General features: G+C 39.5%; 1 protein-coding gene across 5 annotated transcripts; it reads right to left on the reverse strand.

Moving 5' to 3' along the window:
• Positions 1 to 1411: 1411 nt before the first annotated feature.
• CTSB (cathepsin B) lies at positions 1412 to 17483 on the reverse strand. 5 transcript variants are annotated; one of them, XM_087960580.1, is made up of 10 exons: positions 17196 to 17483; positions 12690 to 12843; positions 11197 to 11282; positions 10163 to 10277; positions 9545 to 9663; positions 8602 to 8687; positions 7487 to 7633; positions 5833 to 5949; positions 4012 to 4140; positions 1412 to 2703 (listed from the first exon to the last, which is right to left on the reverse strand). In XM_087960580.1, the coding sequence occupies exons 2-10, from the start codon at positions 12813 to 12815 to the stop codon at positions 2606 to 2608; spliced, it is 1023 nt and encodes a 340-aa protein (XP_087816706.1). In that variant the 5' UTR covers positions 12816 to 12843; positions 17196 to 17483; the 3' UTR covers positions 1412 to 2605. The 5 variants fall into 5 exon arrangements, with proteins under 5 accessions (XP_087816706.1, XP_087816698.1, XP_087816690.1 ...); XM_087960572.1 differs by having other exon boundaries at positions 16690 to 17476; XM_087960564.1 differs by lacking the exon at positions 17196 to 17483 and adding an exon at positions 16571 to 16682.
• Between the last annotated feature and the right edge of the window lie 2428 nt (positions 17484 to 19911).

Here is a 19911-nt window from a genome sequence, read left to right on the forward strand (position 1 = left end):
ATTCATCCCAGGTATCTGCCCAAGCACGTGGCCTGTAATCCTGTTCTGTTGTCTCCATGCACCGTCCCAAAGAAGCTCAAGGAGAGTGCTTTACAAAGTATCTGTTCAAAAGCTTTAGAATTTGATTCATGAGGTTAAATCTCAAAAATGAAGAAATCAATCTAGAAAAGCATATGTCCACAGAAGTAAGGTATAGTTATGAGGCCGGATGTGGAGTTTTCACAAGTCCTGATAATAGACTCCAAATTGAGCTCTACTCCTAGTGTCACTGGAACATGTGCATTTGTTTTCTTGGTTTACTACTGACTTCTCCTAAAATGGTTGACTTCGTAATCTAAAGCGCCAGTATTTCCAGATGATCTCACCTAAGAGCCAACCAAGATCAACCCTACTTAGCATTTTGAGGAACACCCATCTGCTGTGGCATTAGCATGGAGTACTTGTTTTCTCTGCAACCTGGGTCCTAATTCTATAAAGGGGACACAGAAATTTCTTGATTTACAAGTACAGGTTAGAAGGCTCATTATAGTGGCTTTCAGCAGTTGATACCTAAAAGCCAGTTAATTCTTAACTAGGTAGCTCATGATTTACTTTCAACAAAGGCACCATGGTTAAGTCTGCATATAATAAAAACTTAACAGTGTATATTTTAGTCTACCTATTTTTATACCCTTTGAAGCATAGCAGTGAACTACAGAAAAGGATATTTAAACAATAGAGTATGGGAGGCAAAACCTTGTTCTGCCCTAAGTGGACGAGTCATGAGCCATAGTGGGTTTTGGAGAAGGGTTCTAGGCTGCTAGGAACTTTCATGGTCAAGAAGAACCATGACATCACATATAGGTAATTGTAATTTCTAGGTGTAGGTACCTAAGTACCTAAGAGCAATTTAAGGCATGTAAATTAAATCAAAAACTAATATAAATTATTCTAATCCCAGTCAAGAAATCAGAATTGCAGAGGAGCTAGAGGTTGGGGAGGAAGGATCTGCAGGCTCTATGGAATTCAAAATTAGAACCTTGTAAACATGCGCATAAAGCCATTATTATTTCAAATCATCAAACTTTCAAGTACGTAGTGAAGATACTGTAGCACAAGATCCAAACAAACACACGCACCATCCATCCTCTATCCTATATATATCTACATATAGATATGGGCTTTGTATCAAGACCATTACGTTTGATCACAGCAATCCATATTCTCATGACTTTATAAATACAGAACCTCAAGGATCAGTAAAATGTATTGGTGTGTAAAACAGTCACCTGTTAAAGTTTTATCAGTTAGGTATGGCACAACATGCACTGGGTCTATTTTCCGAACTGAAATGTGTTCCCCCTCCACACCCCCACAAAAGAGACCAGAAATACAATCTTTTCTGTCCACCAGGGGGAAGAATGAACACATACATTGTAGAAAACTTTACTGGAGATAAGAATTGGAAGTACACTGATGAAATTCTGGTTGTAAGTCTTTTAAGTTTATAAAATATTCTGCTGCAGTTAACAATAACTGAATTTGAAGCCAGAAACCAATCACATAAAGCCTATGGGTCAGATTCAATTTTAGGTTTATGCTTGCTGCTTATGTTTCCTTATCATTTATCATTTACAATCATAAAAAATGAAATAAATCATGCATATGTGCAGGACCAGTTAGTGCAATTGCCCAGTTTCAGGAAGCAAACTTAAATGACAGGTACACATAAAAGTTCCCTCTTTATGTGTACGTGTGCGTTTCTGCTTCTGCAACTATTTGAAATTCCATTTAATTTAAATTTAACTTGAAATTTCATGATCCTATAATCCCACCGAGGCCAAATTTATCAAGGAACTAAAGTTCAATGCATAAAGTTACAACAGATTCAGACGTTTTGTCTATTTTGACTATTTGGTCAGTTATCTTCTCACTATTGAAGCATATATTGACATTGAGAATTTATGAAGAGAAGAATTAGGACTGCTACCATGAGGGCATCCTCTTAAAGTTTCTTTGAAATTTAGGCATAAACCTCACCATCCATACAGTAAATAAGCAGTAAATATTTTAGCCTTTCTATTTACTTTTTCCTGAAAGTGAGTGTTTGTATGAGAAAGAAAGGGGGGGGGGGAGAATCCTCTTTACCACTTTGCACAATGTTTACTAAGGATTAAACTCAAAACAATCCAACCCTGAGATTCCATGATCCTACACTCTTATCTGATGGGTGGTGCATCAATATGCAGAAGGTAAAATTAAATACCACTGCAAACAGCATCCTCAACATCTTAACCAGGGGTTAAGGTTGTTTCTAATCATGCTCTTCTGTTAGTGAAATGTACTTTGATTCCTTTAGAGGTATTTCATTTAATACAGCCAGTTTCATCTCAACGTGCTTACCATTCTGTCTTGCCAGTCATGAAAAATTGTTGAATAAAAATTAGAAAGCCTCATGCTTCAGACAAAAAGACAGCCTCCTAGTGACATCTGTATTGTATTCTTTAAAAAAAATGTTAAAGGCTTTTAAAAAAATCCTGACAGCTAAAATGTCTTAGAGCAAAGGATTGCCATCATGTCTATCTTCATAAGTATATGATCATGTGCCATTCAGCTGGCAGGATTATCACAGCTGCTTCCAATACTGGCTTGTGCGAGGGATTCCAGCTACAACCTCAGACTCAATTCCACAGTGATCTTGCCCACGGAGGATTCGGAAATAGCCTAGAAGATATTGAGAGAAAAACCTTGCAAAAATTTCTCAAAACTAAATAAAACAAAACAAACCCAGCCCAATCAGCTTGTCCCCTTGCCATATAGTACTTACGATCTGGTCCCAAAGTTACATATGTTGCAGCACAACAGTGGTGGTTCGCCCTTATGACAGACTGAGGGGCGCCGCAACGTGCCCTCTATCTATTCCCACCCCCCACATCCTGCCTCGCTGGGTCTCCCTAGGAACTGGCCCTGCTTTGCTAGCCCTCTGGATTACACCTGCTGCTCCTCCCCGCCCTCTTTACAATCGCTCGCTTTTTGAAGATTTCCAAAGTTCCCAAACAGGCTGGCCCACTTGGCAGAAAATGAGCGGTTTCGGGGACTAGAGCATGAAGGCAGAGGCGGCAGCCAATCAATGTAGAGCTTCTTTCCTTTGTCTCATTGGGCTTGCAGTTGGTGGATTTCATTGGGTGATGAGACAAAGGAAACAAGCTGCAGGTTGATTGGTGGCCACCTCTGCCTTCATGCTCCAATTCTTGAAGCTGCTCATTCAAACCAACTCCCCAGCAGCAAGCACAAGGTGCCCACACTGCCGGCCAGACTGGGACTAAACAAGGTCTGCAGGGATGCTGGCCTCATGCCAGAAAAGCATCCATCTTTTTACCCATGCTCGCGAAGCTGTTTTCCTTGGATCTTGCATTCTTACAGCTTCCCCAGCATCTGAGTAAAATGCCTCTTTTCTGCCACCTGTTCTGGAACACTGGAGATTTTTGAACGGTAAGTGAGAAATCGGAAACGGGGTGGGGAGGAACAAGTGTAATTGGGCAAAGCAGGGCCAGTGCCTGTGGAGACGCAGTGGGGCAGGATGAGGGGGAGCACCTATGGGAATCCCAAAGGATTGTAAACGGAGCATGCAATATCTCAGTGGGTGGAGGGAGGCCTTGGGTGGTTAGAAGCAGGTGGCCTATTCCAGCACTAACCCCACCCCCAATAGTCTTCCCCATCCTGAGATACCTTACCAAACAAACTGCATTCAGTTAACAAATGCATTGGGGAAAGTAGGGAGGGATCGCGTTCATTTAATGTGACCCAATAAACAAATCCTCGAGTTATGAATTTAATTGGCAGGCTCTATTACATTCGTAACTCAAGGATTATCTGTACTGATATGCATGACAAAGAACATGATGTCAACATGTCCACTGAAAAGGAACATGTCAGATCTCCAGATGTTGCTCAAGCACAGCTCCTGGGAGTTCTACAGCAATGGCATCCCTGAAAGATAATTGACCCACCAAAGGAAGGGAGATCACCTACCATTTTCACCCCAGTCTGTATTCCAGGAATTAGCTATCAACCAGTACGGTGTGCCATTGTCAACACCCCAGCCAAGAATTCGGATTGCATGGCCACCAACAGGTTCACCAGAGACATGCTGATAGACACCTGCAAGGGAAAAACTGTTACTCTATTCCCAAATATAAACCCTGTGACTTTCCTGCTAAGATTCAGTTAACATTCTGTTTGGAATTTAAACTTGTGAAGAAACCATAGATATCATGGCTTGTGAGAGTCTCTTGCATGGCAACTTTTTTGAATCCCAACTTTTACATTTCCGATTCTGGCACCCGGTGAGGTGCACTCAAAAATATATATTTCAGGCGCAGAATGGGCTGCTTCAAAATGGAGCCAATTTAAGCTTGAAAAATCCAGGAATTGTTAAATTTGTTCTGCATTCAAAATAATTGGTCTTCATTTCATTTAATATTCCTAGCTTTTACACAGTCATAGGAATATCCTGAACATGAGTTAACAGGACTCATGCAGCTGCTAAGAAGTCAAATGCAATGGGGATGTATTGAGGAACAGAGTTAGACTCACAGAAACTGTCTACAGATAATCCTCAACTTACAACCACAACTGAGCAAAAAATTCTGTCGGTAAGTGAAACATTTGTTAAGTGAATTTTGCCCCATTTTACCACCTTTCTCACCACAGTTAAGTGAATCATTTCAGTTGTTAGATTAATAACGTGGTTATTAAGTGATTTTGAGGTTGCAAAAGGAGATCACAGGATTCCAGGATACTGCAATCATCAGAAATATGAGTCAATTGCCAAGAGAGTGAATGTTGATTACATGACTATGGGGATGTTGCAACTATCGTTAAGTGCAAAAAATAGCCATAAGACACTTTTTTCAATGCCTTTCTAACTTTAAAGCAGGGGTCTCCAAACTTGGCAACTTTTAAGACTTGTGAACTTCAACTTTCAGAATTCCCCAGCCAGCTATGCTGGCTGGAGAATTCTGGGAATTGAAGTCCACAAGTCTTAAAAGTTGTCAAGTTTGGAGACCCCTGCTTTAAATAGTCACTAAATGAACTGTTGTAAGTTGAAGACTACCTCTACTTTGCCTTGATAGGCCTCGCATCAAAAGTAACTTGTGACTGGTCCTTGCACCTATGGCCAGCTGCAGCAACCCTGCAGTCGCATGATGAAAATTCTTTGAATTTGGGCACTTTGAAACTGGCATGCATTTACAACAGTTGCAGGGGGTCACGTGATTGCCAGTTGCAACCTCCTCAGTTGGCTTCTGACAAGCAAAGTCAAAAGAGGAAGCCAGATTTAACAATTGCATGATTCACTTGTGGTGATTTGCTTAATAATAGCTGTACAAATAGTCATAAATTTGGGTACAATTGACTTCCTCACATAACAACAAAATTTCCAGTCCCAATTATGGTTTTAAATTGAGGACAATCTGTATGGTCCTTCATTGATATTTCCATTATGCAAAAAAAAAAAAAAAAAAAAAAATCGGGGCGGGAGTGTTTTCCCAAATCCCATTCTGAATGTCAACTTCGGGAATACTTGAGATCTCAAGATTATTTTGAAGCTTTAAGTCTTGCTAACATAAGCTAAATTCAAGCAAAGTTTTATGCCTGAAAGTTTTCGAATATCATATGTAACCAGAAGCGATGCCAGTTCTATCAGAAGATTAAACCAAAACCATTATAACGGGAATTAAAGCAAAATCACACAGATGTAATTCACTTAGCTATTCAAGAGTTTTAAAAAATGAAAATGGCTCTTTTAAAAAAATACGTCTCCTTTAAGAAGTTACAGGAAAAAATACTTACCTGATTTGTACATGAGGAAGTCAGAATAAACGGTAAAGGCTCCCTCCACTGGTCCATTTTTGTAAATCTCAGCCATTATTTCTTTCTCATTGCCAGGGACACTATAAGAAGTCATTCCTAGCCAGAGAAAAGGGGAAAGTGATCTCTAAGTTAGAAAGCATTCGAATTGCTTATTTCAAAACATGGCCAGTTTTCACCACATTATTATTACTATGATCCTCTGTTACTCCTAACCTTAACTGAGAAGCAATGCATGCGCTGTGTATTCTAACATGCATTATTTATTAATTAATCATTACAAAGATTACAAACATGTTACTACAAAATTCAAATTTGATGCTAACCATCATTCAATGAATCAGAGAACAGGTTTAAAATAATCATTACTTTATAACAAGAATATAATCTATCTAATTTAATTTGGTATATTATGTGAGGTGATCCAGGTTGTCTAAAAGTCAACTTCCATTTAAGAAGCGCTGCTTTACAAATTTTGGCAGTGCCATATATGAATCCAGCCTGTACATCACATTGTACTTTTTATGCTACAGGTAATTTTTGTAGAAGTATTGATTTGCAATTTATTAACTTTATATGCCAGCCAGTGGTGGGATTCAATTTTTTTTACTACCTGTTTGATGGGCGTGGCTTGGTGGGTATGCTTTGCGCGCGCATGTATGTTTTGTGCATGTGCCAAACATGTGCACGTGCCAAACACGCACTTCGCGCACGCACCAAGGATTTCCTACTGAACTTCTCCCGCAATCCTGCACTCTGTTGTTAAACAGCTGGTGTGCAGCAATCCGCTGTGCCGCGTGAACCAGCTGAGCTTCAAAACCAGGAAATGAAGGTCAGTATAGAGCTGGGCCCTGCAGTTGATCATTGGAGTGAACCGGTTCGCTCACAGATGATCCTTGAAACTACCAGTTCGGCCAAACGAGGCCGAACCGGTAGAATACCACCTCTGACACTGCCCATTCTCTGCTACACCATCCTAGGTGTTAATGGGGAATCTTTAACTCAGTTATAAAACTTTAACTAGTTATAAACAGATACAGCCCGCAATCATGGCTTCATAGCTTTCACTCTAATACCCATCCATCAAAGCCTTGAGTACATTCCTGGGCAGAGATCTTCAAAAAGTTACAGAACTGTAACAATGTGACAGAAGGGGAAATTACTAAGTACCTAGGGAGTTACATAAAATAAAAATAAGTACAAATAATTTTATTTTCTAAGTGTACAAAAGGACAAATAATTTTACCCCTGCCTACTTGTGCTATTGAAAGGTCAAATGTAACACTTGGCTTGGAAAGGGGTCTAACATCCTGGCTGCAGACTTTATCCAGAATATCCAGATACAAGGCTACATGCAAAGCTATGTCTCTTCTGCCCCCAACAGAAGAGAATTTAATTTGTTTCCTCTTATAAGTAATATGTGGCTACCTGTGTAACCAACCATAATAACAGCATTTCATCCTGATTGTATTGTTTGCATTGCTAATTTTTAATTTACATTTCTAATCTTATACTGCATTTGAAAATCTATTATATCTAAACCAGAATATTACATTTTTATCATTTCAATATTTTGAAATTAAAGCCTGTGGGTTTCTTATAAAGCAGAATATGTGGTTTAATATATATGCATTACCATAATGTTTGTCTTTCTTGTATGAAGGAGAATAACCAGCTTCACATGTTTTGATGCATTCAGGGGTGTCACCACCTTCTCCAGTGCATGGGGGTCGAGTCCCATTGACGTGATGCTCACAGGGTGGAATAGAATATGGTCTACAGCCTATTGGTTACAATACAGAATAAAAAGCCATTTGAAAAGAATCTTTTAATTCCCTAGTCTAAGCTCAAATCAAAATAAATCATGCTAAGCTACAGAATTTCACTTACATGCAAAAATATTTCATTCTGTAGTTCCCTGCAGTTGTATATTATAAACCACTAATTCAGATAACAGCTCATCTTGCTTTCCCCCTGAAAGCTCCATTTCTATATCCCATTTATCTTCATAGTAACCTTTTGAGAGCAAATATATTGCAAGAACTGGTGACCTGCCCAAAGTCACCTGTCAGCATCATGGTTGATTGGGAATTTGAACCAGGCTCTCGGCATTCAGTCCAAAATGTGAACTAATATGCAGGTAGTCCTCAACTTATGACTAACTGAGCCTGTCAACTACAGTTCTAAGTCATGACAGCCATCCAATTTTATGACCTGTTTGTGGTACTCGTAAAACAAATGTAACAGTTGTAAAGTGTTTGTTCATTCTGGGCTGGGTTTGCTGGAAACCAGAAATAAATGCCACGTCATGGCAAAACTGTCATAAATCACAGTCACATCACCATGAGGTGCTGCAAACAGCTGTAAATGGGGGCTGACAGCTGAATGCCCAAAATATCACGTGAGGAAGGGAAGAGAATGTCAGGACTTTACAATCTGGTCATAACTAGCTAAAGAGGGCTCTGTTGTAACTTTGAAGGTCACAATTCGAGGCTTCCTGTATTTCACAGGGATTCCCACCCCAACCCCCAAGTTGCCTGCCTGCTACTTCCAATTCTTCCATCTGTCATCAAGCTCCCCTTTCTCATTATTCTAGTGAAGATCTTCTGAATAAACCCAAGCTGTGCATAGAAAGAAATAATAATGGAATCCAAGTGAGCAACCTGATTGCAAGGTGAAGTCATGGACACTCAAGAGGGACTTTCACCATTCAGTGCTGGACACAGGTATCTTGCTTAAAAGAAAACTCACCAACATGTGAGTCGTAAAGCCCACCAGACACCAAGCCTTTTTCAGTCCAGTATCTCCATGCTCCTGTAGGATAACCTCCATTACAGCTGCAAGGAAATGATGTACAACTATCACAAAAAGAACTCTTTAGGGAAAATACATTTTAACTGCGGGTTACAGTCTGAAAGACTGAAGAGTCTTTGGAGTGATGATTATCCATGTGATACCCAAAGAGATACTTAGAGATGGAAAAGGCAACTTGTTCAAAATTTTGGGATCACACTTGCAATTTAAAAAGTGGCTCCAATGAAATGACATGGCACATTCACAAAACACCCATTTACCATGAAGTAAATAGGCTGCTCTCATCTCTAGTTGCCAGCTCTTTTTGTTCTACGATGATTTTTCCATAAAGCACTGTATAGCAGGCATCGCTTTTTACATTTTCTATAGGGCCTGGAAGCATTCTTAAAATAAAAATAATGCTAAAGCTAAAACTAGAAGACAAAACAGCTGTCTGCAATGTTTATAATTAAAGGATTTTTAAAAAAGGAAATAGGGAAGAAATTTGACAGGCACCAAGTACAAGTGTTTATGGTGATCTTGGAGCTCATAGTATCATGCAGCCTCAAAAAAAGAACTTTCAAGTTGAGCTTGATTCCTGATTAATGTAGTCTTCTTGTTGGCTACTATGATGTAGAACACAAACTGTGTTGGGAATAGAACGATCTGAAAAACATTAGACATCTCTTTTTAATTTCAGACCACACTGTTCCAGCCATTCTGGAGTGGTCTGAGGGCTTTCTAGAAATCAATCTTCCAGAACAAAAAGACTTCTGATCTCAACATACTGTGAATGTTCCCGCTGTATTTTCTGGTGTCATTCCTGAATATGTGAGCCTTTCTAGCAGGAAAAAAAAGCTGTTCACAGAAAAGACAAGTGACAAGGTAGGAAGTAACTTACCCCATCCCACATTCAATCCCGCAGCAAGAGAGCAGATCTTCAGCAGAAATTTCCACATTCACTTTGCCATTAGTATGGATACAAACCCGATCTGACATGGCTTCAACTGCACCAAAAGCCTACAAAAGACAATCCAAAAGTTCTGTCAGTGGCACTGTTGAGACCTGTAGACTGTCCTAACCCCATCCAACCACCACCAAGCAAAATTATTGTTGCTGCCACTGCCTCCACTATCACTACCAGTCTACTACATCATTCCCTCTTTCTCATTAAAAGCTCTTCTGGACTTTCTTTGGGCATATCTACACTGATGCTTCATAATGGATCAGTGGTTTCAACACAAATAGAGTTATATATACACTGATTGTGTTAACTTAAGAGATGGTTTCTCCTTTGTAATTTACTGAGCATGCCACCACAATCACTGAGTTCACACATAAGTCAAAATGAACCAGTTCATGCCATGCATAAATTAGTGCTATGCATGAATTTAGCCAATGTGCATTTTTCAGGAATTGGAAGCTTCTATTAAAGATGGAGAACTGGATATGAACTACCAGATCTGCTGAATTCTGGCCTATGGCAAAGGTACTATGGGTATACCACTTCTCTACTTACCCAGCAGGAACCACAAGAGCCTTGGTCTCTGATTTCCCTAATGGTTGGGCAGTTTGACCATTGTTGCCTTGAGTCAAAGTTTTGTGGCAAGACCAAATCACCAGCAAATTCAAACCTTTCAAACAACAGGGAAAAAGTTGAGTGAAAAAGAACAGAACAATGCTCTAATTAAGTAATGTCTTTGTTCGTCAAAGTCCTTGGATTTAATCTCTTATGTCAGAGTGTCAATTTTGCTTCCAGCATGTTGACAAAATACTAGCATGAATATGATTCAGAGTTCACACTATATATAAATGACATCTATTTAATAACCTCAACATTTAGCCCTTGTGAATGTATTAATATTTTGATCTGGAACCACATCTGTCCAGATTGATTCATTCCACTAAGAAACAAGACTATCAACAAATCGTTATAGAATTCAAATTTTGAAAATGATGCCTGTATATATATAAATGCCAAGTACTTTTTTTAAAATGTGAGACATTCGCTTCCTGGCTTTTTTATTTTTAAGTAATAAAAACATAGGAAAGCTTTCTAATATTATCCCACACTGCTGGATCTATCTAGCTCAATTTTTTCTCCCTGTTCAATCATATCTGATACTTGAAGACTGCCTGGATTTTCTTGGGAAGAACTGATTTGCCATTGCCTCCTTTCTAGTGCCGAGAGTAACTGACACAAGGTCATCCACTAGCTTTGTGCCCAAGGCAGGAATAGAACTCAAGGTCTCCTAGTTTCTAGTGTGATGCTTCAACCACTACACCAAACTGGTCTTCACCTACCTCAATATTTAAATATAAAAGTAGTAACAACAGTTCAGAATTTCAGGACTGGTGTCTCCCAGTCTCAACAAGCTATTAAGCTATTGTTCTATCATTAAATTAAGCTCTTTCTTTCATGTCCAGTAGCAACTTTAATACAACTGTAACCAGGAAACCATTCCTGAGAGCAGAAGGCAAGATAGTCATTATTTGCAGAGTCCAAGAACACATATGCAGCAGGATTAGAAGCAGAGCACATAAATATCCCACCTCTCGGGCAGTTTGGGGCCATGCAAGAAGGTGCCACACAACTTTTTCACATAACTCATGTCAGCATTGGCAAAGTTGTGTCCAGCCTTTAAAAAAAAGTAAAAATAACAATAAAACACAATATAATCTAGATCTTTCACCCCAAGCACAACTACCTTTTACTAATTAAAAAAATAACTAAACATGCGTAAAAATGAACTCATGGTTCCACAATCTGCATACACTCTTTCTTTATCACAGGCAGAGATAAAATATGTATGTCTGATAAATGCAGTCTTCAGTAAAAGGAAGTAACTGCCTTTATTTGGACGAAATACTAGATCTCTCCCTGCCCCTGCTAATGATTGATTTCCTTTTAATAAATAACACAAGACAGTGAACATTAATATGCCCTATTTTTCTCATGCCAACCATCTGTGAGGAGAGCTGGGCTGAGTGACTGGCCCAAAGTCACCAACCCAGCTTTCATGTCTAAGAAAGATGAGATTAGAACTCAGTTTCCTGGTTTCTAGTCTGATGTCTTACCTGCTAGACCAAACTGGCTCCAAATATTAAAATTAAATCAAATATTTATTAAATATTGCTTTAGATTTTTTCTGTTAATTAACTTGGGACTTGCCTTAATTTCAGAATAATCTGTTATTTAATCATTCATTAATTCAATTTCTATAACTGGCCATAACCAATGATTCTGGGAAGTTTACAATTCTAAAACTACAAAAATAATAAAAAACATTTAAACAAATACATTCCAAATAAATAGATACATAGTAACTGAGATAATTAACAGTAAAACCAAAAAAAAGGGGCCCTTAATATATTCAGAGCCCTAAGGTCAGGTACATAGACAAGTTTTTAAAACAGGGATATTCACACCTTGGCAGCTTTAAGACTTGTGGACATGGCTGCCCATGCAGTTTTGGGAGTTGAAGTCTACAAAGGTTAGGTACCCATTTTAAAGTCTTATGAAAGGCCAGCAGAGTTGGGGCCCTTCTAATCTCTGAGGGGAGAAGATTCCACAGATCAGGGCTATTGTGAGGCCCATCTTCTAGTCCCTTGCCAGTTGGCACTTTGGGGTAGGGGGGGAAATATAATATTTGCCAGTCACCTGGCAGTTTAAAAATCTTGCTCAGTATTCGCTAACAAAAGGCTATTGGCCATAATAGAAACATAATAGAAGCTTCAAGGCCAAGAGATATTGTTCCAAGAAGTTGACCACAGAATAGCAACTCAACAAGCATCTGTATTGTACCAGCTCAACTAGGATCTTTCTTCTATGACTGTAGGATGGTGAGGCGTGGGGAGTTAATACAATCACCAAAAAGGAAAATGACACAACTTATCGACTTCATGCCAGATCAACAAACTAAGTTAAATGGTCTAAGTGAAATCAGTTCATTAATATTAAGTTTGCCTAGCTGTATCTTGGAAGACAGCCAACTACCAATTCCCACCACCCTGCAAAGTTGGACCTTACCCCAAAATTTACTCACCTTCCATGTGGTATTGAGTTTATTGATATAGTTCACTAAGTCAGGAGAGAGAGGAGGGAAGTATGGAACATTACGGGCACTTGTAAGGACCACAAACAGGCCGAGAATTACCACAGAGCACCTCATTTTTGATAATGGATGCTTAAGATGCTACCTGGAAGAGAGAGATTCATAATTTACACAGTTGCAATGTTGACAAAATTAGTCCTATAATGAGATCCAAATTTGAAACATGAGTAAAGCAGTCATGTTTTTTTCCTGGGCTTTTGCAGTTGCCCTCTAGACTGGCAGTTGGTTCTGAGGAAACATATATCTTATCTGATTTGATATATTCCTGACAAACGCTATGTGCACTCAAATCCAGCTCTGTGCAAGCACTGCCATACCTATATGGATGAGAAAATTGCCAGGTTTTCAGCACAGAATAAATAAATCTATGTCTGTTTATCTAATGTTATACTCCACAAAAACAGTGAAGGCTGTGAATTCATGCAAGTGTCCAATTCCAATTCTACATCACTGTAAGAGTTCATAATGAAAGATCTCCCACCGTATTTTCAACTGGCAGAAGGTCCGATGCTTTAAATCTGCATCCTAAAAGCTAGGTTGTAGAGGCTCTGTCCTCTCTTCCCCTGGTTCAGATTCAGTATAGAAATTTGGACTGCCAGCAAGCTTCAAAAAACACTGTTGGATACAACCCAATGGGAAAAACATAGCTAAGATGAAAATGCAATTTGCTATAGATTTAATTTATATCCTGCCCATCTTACCAATGTATCAGCTAACCATTTGTGCAACCAGAAAATAAAGAATAATTAGGCATAAAAGAAAATATTGCTACATTCACTCTTGATGTGACTAAGGATAGAAAGAAATGTAGGCCTATTCCTTTCTGGGGTGAAATCACAAAATCCGAAAAAGAATTGTGCAACATATAGCAGCAATTTGATGGTCCTTCCTCCCCTTAGAAGTCAATGAGAATGGTTTTCATTCCAGGAAGCTAGAATACTCACACTATGGCAGTGCACTAATTTTGAATGTTACATCTCATTCAAACTGTGAAACCAAACTTGATATTTTGAGGCCTACATGTTGCACAAACCTGGTCAAGTGAACTTTGGAAAATTATGACTCATGGTTTTGCATGCAAGGCAAGTACAGACATTTGTAGTTTTTTCAGCAAATAATGGTTGTTTAGGTTAGGGCTTTGTATGCTGCATGACCTATCATGTCTAAATATTGCATTATAGAGGTTGTCCTCAACTTACAACCACAACTGAGCCCCAAACTTCTGTTGCTAAGTGAGATGAATTTTGCCCCGTTTTATAATCTTTCTTGCCACAGTTGTTAAGTGAATTGCTGCAGTTGTTAAATCAGTAACATGGTTGTTAAGTGAATCAGGCTTCTCCATTGACTTTGCTTGTCAGAAAGTAGCAAAAAGGGATCACATGAACCCCCAGGACATGGCAATGGTAATAAATGTGAACCAGTTGCCAATCATCTGAATTTTGATCACGTGACCATGGGATGTTGCAATGGTTGTAAGAGTGAAAAATGGCCACAAGTCACTTTTTAATGCTGTTGTAATTTTGAATGATCATTATGAATTGTTGTAAATCGAGGACTACCTGTAGCATCAGGGTATTATAAGTATTGCTATAATCAGTCTTCACTTGTACAACATATGGTCCAAGTTTTAGCTGTCTCTGAAGTAGGCAATCTGTTTCAGGTGGCACAGCAGAAAACAAATATAATTTGGCGGATCCTCAAATATCTTAAAGAACTGTATTCTGTCCAACACAAAACTTATTGCTGGGAGAAAAATGTTCCCAATATTTGCATTTATTCCTTTTGTAGAACTTCAAATAACTCTATACTAGCTCTTCTATTCAGAATCTTGTCATGAAACCCTTACCAAATTTCTGCAATTCAAAATATTTGTCAGCTGATACAAAAAACCAAATAATCTCCAAATCCTCCCAAAATAAAATTCTGCCAACAATTAAGTAAACAAGTCATGGGTCACAAGCTGGAAAATGCTAGAATGTTGCTACAAAACATCCAGCCTGTCTTCCTGTTGTTGTTGAGCCTCCTGTTTCAGGGAAGTTGCATTAGAATTTGTTTATATGGCAAAGCACCAATTCCATTTCTAATGCAAGTCTCTGTAAAAAAGCAAAACAGAAGAATCTCTTTCTGTTACTAAGGACTTTCCTTTTAGTACTTGCACCTAACCAAAACATAAACCTGCCTGAGCAGCTTTTTTCCCTGCACTGCCCATCTAATCCTCAACTCACACTTGAAGGTTTGAGTTGCTCCAGTGTTGAAGTAATATTCCCCTAATAGCGTTTACACCAAATATAACTGACACACTTCCCTGCTTTGTCAACAGCAGTCAGGCGATCCCAGAAGGTGTGGTGGAATCAATCCAACTTCCAATTACTTAGGGCAGGAAAGTCCAACTCTTGGAAGCCAGACTCACTCTCTGCACCAAATCTGAAATAAACTGAACAGTAGCTGACCAGCACTCGTCCTCTGGTTGCTCCAGGTTTTCACCCCCACTGGTCAGCTGATGTATGGCTGGTGGGACTTGATAGGAGGGAAGGAAAGGGAAGCAAGGCCATGGCGTCTATCTAGGTTTTATGTGTTCTGCACACATAGTAAATAAGGATGGTCTCATTCAGCACCAATTCAGAACAAGCAGGATAGGGATCAACAGCAAGGAAGCAAATTCTCCCCTCAATACTTTTCTGCCAGTTTAAGGATGTCTGAAAGCTTCCCCAGAAAGGGGATCAACTCTTTCTGAAATACCATGAAGAACGGGTGCCTTTTATATTTCTGACCCCCAAAAGATCCAGAACTTTTTGGATAAATGAGGCATCTTACACCTTTCAGTTAATTCAAAGTAAGCTACTTTACCAGCATATAAATGTCACTGGTTTTGGCTGGTTTTGATTTCAATTTTGAGTCCAACATAGCAATGAACTCGTTCCTCATTCATTCCCCTATGGGGATCCACACACCCCAATCACTATGCTGGCTTGGGGCTACAGAAGTTTCCCTCCTATCTGAAGAGGCCAGGATGGGGGGATGGTTATCCTGAACTGAAATCCCTTCAATGAGTCAATCCATATGGTAGAAATAAACTGAATATAGTAGAAAGGAAGCTACTTCAAAGCTCACACTCAAACATAAACCCACAGCCAAGGCCCATGAAATGGGATCTGGAGCAAAATTGGTGGGAGACTATGCAAACTCACACACACACAAAAACAGGCTCTTTCCAAGATTCTGACCAAGAGTTTGCATGATCCATACTCATCCAAAGTTCAACCAAATGGACTTGGCTCTCTCTTTCGTCACAGTTTGCCAGGAGCAGGAAATCTTTTCATAATTACATTGTTCCTCTTAAGCAGAAATCAAAAAACTTCCTGTTCGAGCAAATTACCCAGAAAATAGCTTTATTCGTGCAAAGACATTTTTAGCCGCGAGTGTCGTGCAAACCAAGTCCTCATCTTGGGCGGAGTAGATGTTAATAATAATGATAATGATAACGATAACAACACCAACAATAATAATAATTAAAAGCCAAGGGAAGCGCGACATGCGAAGCCGGCCCATCCCTTGGCCACCTTTTAAAAATCAGCAGCTACAACGACTGGCTCTGGAAGACAACGAGGCTCCATCCCCACCCCCAACTTATCCAGGGGGCACCAGGTTTTTTTTTGGGGGGCAAAGCCACCGAATCGGCTGCGCCTCCTGCCTCTCTCTTTCCTGTAAATGTGAGAAACTTCGCTCCCGATTTTAAGCACGTTTAACCTTGGATCACGGCTTCCCGTCCAAATAATACCCTTCCTTACCTAAGGCAGCACTGGCAGAGTCACCAAAGGCCTCAGCAGCTCGCCCGCCGGCTCTGCCCGCCTTATCTACGGTCCCCACCGCCACCCCGAGAGCCGCCTCTCCACAGCCCCGCCCTCAGCCGCTCCGCCCCGCGCTGACTCACCTCACGTGGCCGCTCCGCTCTGCCAGCGACAGCCGCAACCGCAGCACCTGACCCTGAGGCACGTCATTCCCTCCCACTCCCCTGAATCACCTGATTCTTTCCCCCACCTCCTCAACCCCTCGCGTCATCCTTTAACCCGGCAAATCTGTTTTCGGGAGGTTCGCCGGGGGTCGGGTGGAGTGGGGAGGGGAATGGTGAATTTAACCTGGACAATCGTGCTGCTTTCCACTTTGCTTGGTTGGGACCAATGCAAATCTAGAGTCCGGTTGCCCTGTGCAGGGCGTCGGCTGAGATCGGGCTCCGGTTTACTCGGAATCAAAGCTCTTCCTGCAGTGTCATGGTTCGTGGTTTCTCTGAACTTGCCATCCTCTCAACGTTTGCACGGGAATAAAAGCTGGCATGGGGTTTTTAGTGTCCCCCTCTCTCTTTTTTTTAACAAGAGTGAGCCGATTTGGGAATTTTTTTTTTTGTGGGGAAAAAAACCAATTTTGTCCCCCGATGCTTACCAAACCTTTCGGATGTTTGTGGATTTTCCCTTTAAGTGGCATCGAGAAATATGAACCACCGCTAGAAGCGCTATCTGATTTCTGCCAAATGTTGCCCTGTTCTTAAAAGTCGCACCCTCAGACACTCGGTATTGTAAGCATCCGAACAAACGTTTTTCAAAAAAATCTCTTAATGAAAAGATGGCAAGAACCCCCCCATATATATGTGATGCAGCCCCATCTATTCCATCCTATTGCTCTGATCCCTGCACCTCTTGACAAACCCGTTCCCCCATGACTGCACCTATACGGTGTTACCTTCCTGCAAAGTAAACATGGGTGGGAACTACAATTTAAGTTTCACAACAACCTTATAAAATTGGGCTGTGAGACAATAATGGAGATTCTCAGTCATCTAGGTAATGATTGTTCCAAGGGTGCTTTTTCAAGAAGTAAGTGGACTTTATGTTTTTTCTCTGAAGACATTTCACTTCTTGGATGAGAAGTGAAAGTCTTCCAAGAAAAACCGGAAAGTCCAGTTGCCTGTTGAAAAAGCACTTTTGGGTCTTTCTAAAAGTAATCCTGTCTGTTGCCCAGCTCAGTAGAGAATTGAATTCTAGTTATTTTCAGTCCTGTTGGTAGGTTTCTAAATGCATTTGTCCATTACTTTTTTTTTTTGAGTCTGTAGGCCCTCCTTATTAAGACTAACCAAAATGTCAAAAAGAAAATAGAAAAAGAAAAATTCCTAACTACTCAGAGTTTTCTTCATCAGTCCGGATGTTTTCCATCCACATCTTGTATCACTGTTAAGTGAAGCTTTCATTGCACATTGAGATTTTACAAGGACCTGAACAAAAGCTTCTATTGCAACCATGTTTTTCAAGAAGGAAAACCTGGGAAGTGCACAATATTTTGAAAATATAAGGAGCAGTTTTCTATTCTGCCTAGTTAAGGAGAACCTGTATCTCTATTTAAGGCTAGAGCAAAATTGCCCTGCCTGAGATTCCAGAGCTCTCCTAAAGAAGCCACCTATTTAAAATTAATATAGATGAAGGGAATTATTAAATGCAAGGGCAATAATTAAAATAACTATTAAATTCATTTTAAATTAAAACAGAATTACATTAGTTTTTAATTTAGCCGCAACCACTTTTATATTCTGGCTCCTGGTAGTTTTTGGAATGTGATCTCTGGCTTGCTAGTTAACAGATAAGTGAAATGCTCCCAGATTATTACTTTTTTTTTAAAAAAAAATAGACATTGTTCCTTTGACCCAAAATCTTAGGTGTAAACCTGATGCCTACAAAAGCCCTGTACAAATTCATTCAGCCTGCCATCTCCATCTCGCTATAGTTTAGGGATCTTCAAGCAATGCTTGGTCACTAGCCTGGTTGTTGTATCCTGTTGTCCCATTCAGCACTTTGACTGCTTTTAGTTTACATAATGTGTGAACTACAAGGACACTATGGCTTTGTTCAATCAATGACCTTTTTTTTTCTATACAAAAGCTCTGTGTAAATATAGTATCTTTTTGATGATCCTTTGACTGGGTCATGATTGAATATTTTGTAATATTATCTCCCAGTCCATTGCCTGATGTCTCTTCTACTGTTAAGGTCCAGATTCAATCAACTCTGCCTTTGTTTTGATTGGGAATTACTTCATTTTAAAAAATGCTATTGTGTTGCTTGGTTTCTTCTTATCTTCTTGTTATCTTATACTTTTACAACATCAGCCACCTTGTGAGGCAGCATATCTTTTAAACATATAAGGTAAAGGGCATCATGACTCATGATTCCTGACTTTGTTTTTTATTCCTCAGAGGCTGAACCAACCAGAAGTTTGTTAAAGGGCTGTAATGTTTAATTTGACTGAAAGAAAAGTATATGGGAATAATCATGTGAATTATATTTTGTTGAATTTAAATGAAACTACATAAAAATGGTTCTGGTTTTTTATTCTTATTACAAATTTTGTAATAAGGCCACCAGCAAAATCCAGGTGCAGCCACAGTTTTGAAGAAGTGCATCTTTTAAAATGAAATATAGTTTAATTTTAAATAGAAGTGTGGTTTGGATAATAATGGTGTTAAGCCAAAGTTTGATTTATTTAGATCTAGCTTAGTAAGTCATGTCAACTTGTTAACTTCTATCTTTGCAATGTGGAGTGTAATGAATTAAAGTGTAAGATTTTATATAAACACAGCCAATTGTGGTTTATTCAGATGAGGAACATCATGGCTTAGCACAATATCAAAATCAAAGTTTATATGGGAACTCTCATCTGCATGATTTCCTGAGGAATGGCTGGTAGGTTGCTTGTGAACTCCTAACGCAAAAGGAATTATGTTTTGTTTGCTTGCAAAGCTGTTTGCCACAAGAAGGCAAAGTTACTCCAAATTTGAGTATTACATCTTTTACATCATATTCTGTATGTATTTCAATGGAAACATGTTCTGAGCAGGACCTCATCTTTTATCTATTTGGTTTTGGCTTAGCATATTATGTGAACCCAGGTAAAACATGGGTTATGTGACCAAAGAAATCAAGGCCTTATCTGTACTTGTCACATGAATAAAATAGACTTTATTCTGCCACATTTGATGGGTGACACTTTTGTCTCTCCTCAGTGTGCTTTACTCCCATCCTTGAGATGAGACAATGATATAAACACCACTGAATCCATAACCTACATCTTTCTGCTGCTGTTGCAGGCCTCACACCATATAATGTAGAAT

This window comes from Notechis scutatus, chromosome 1 (assembly GCF_049901735.1).
Source record: "Notechis scutatus isolate UNSWTSFEM ecotype Mainland chromosome 1, rNotScu1.2, whole genome shotgun sequence".
NCBI classification, from domain to species: Eukaryota; Metazoa; Chordata; class Lepidosauria; order Squamata; family Elapidae; genus Notechis; species Notechis scutatus.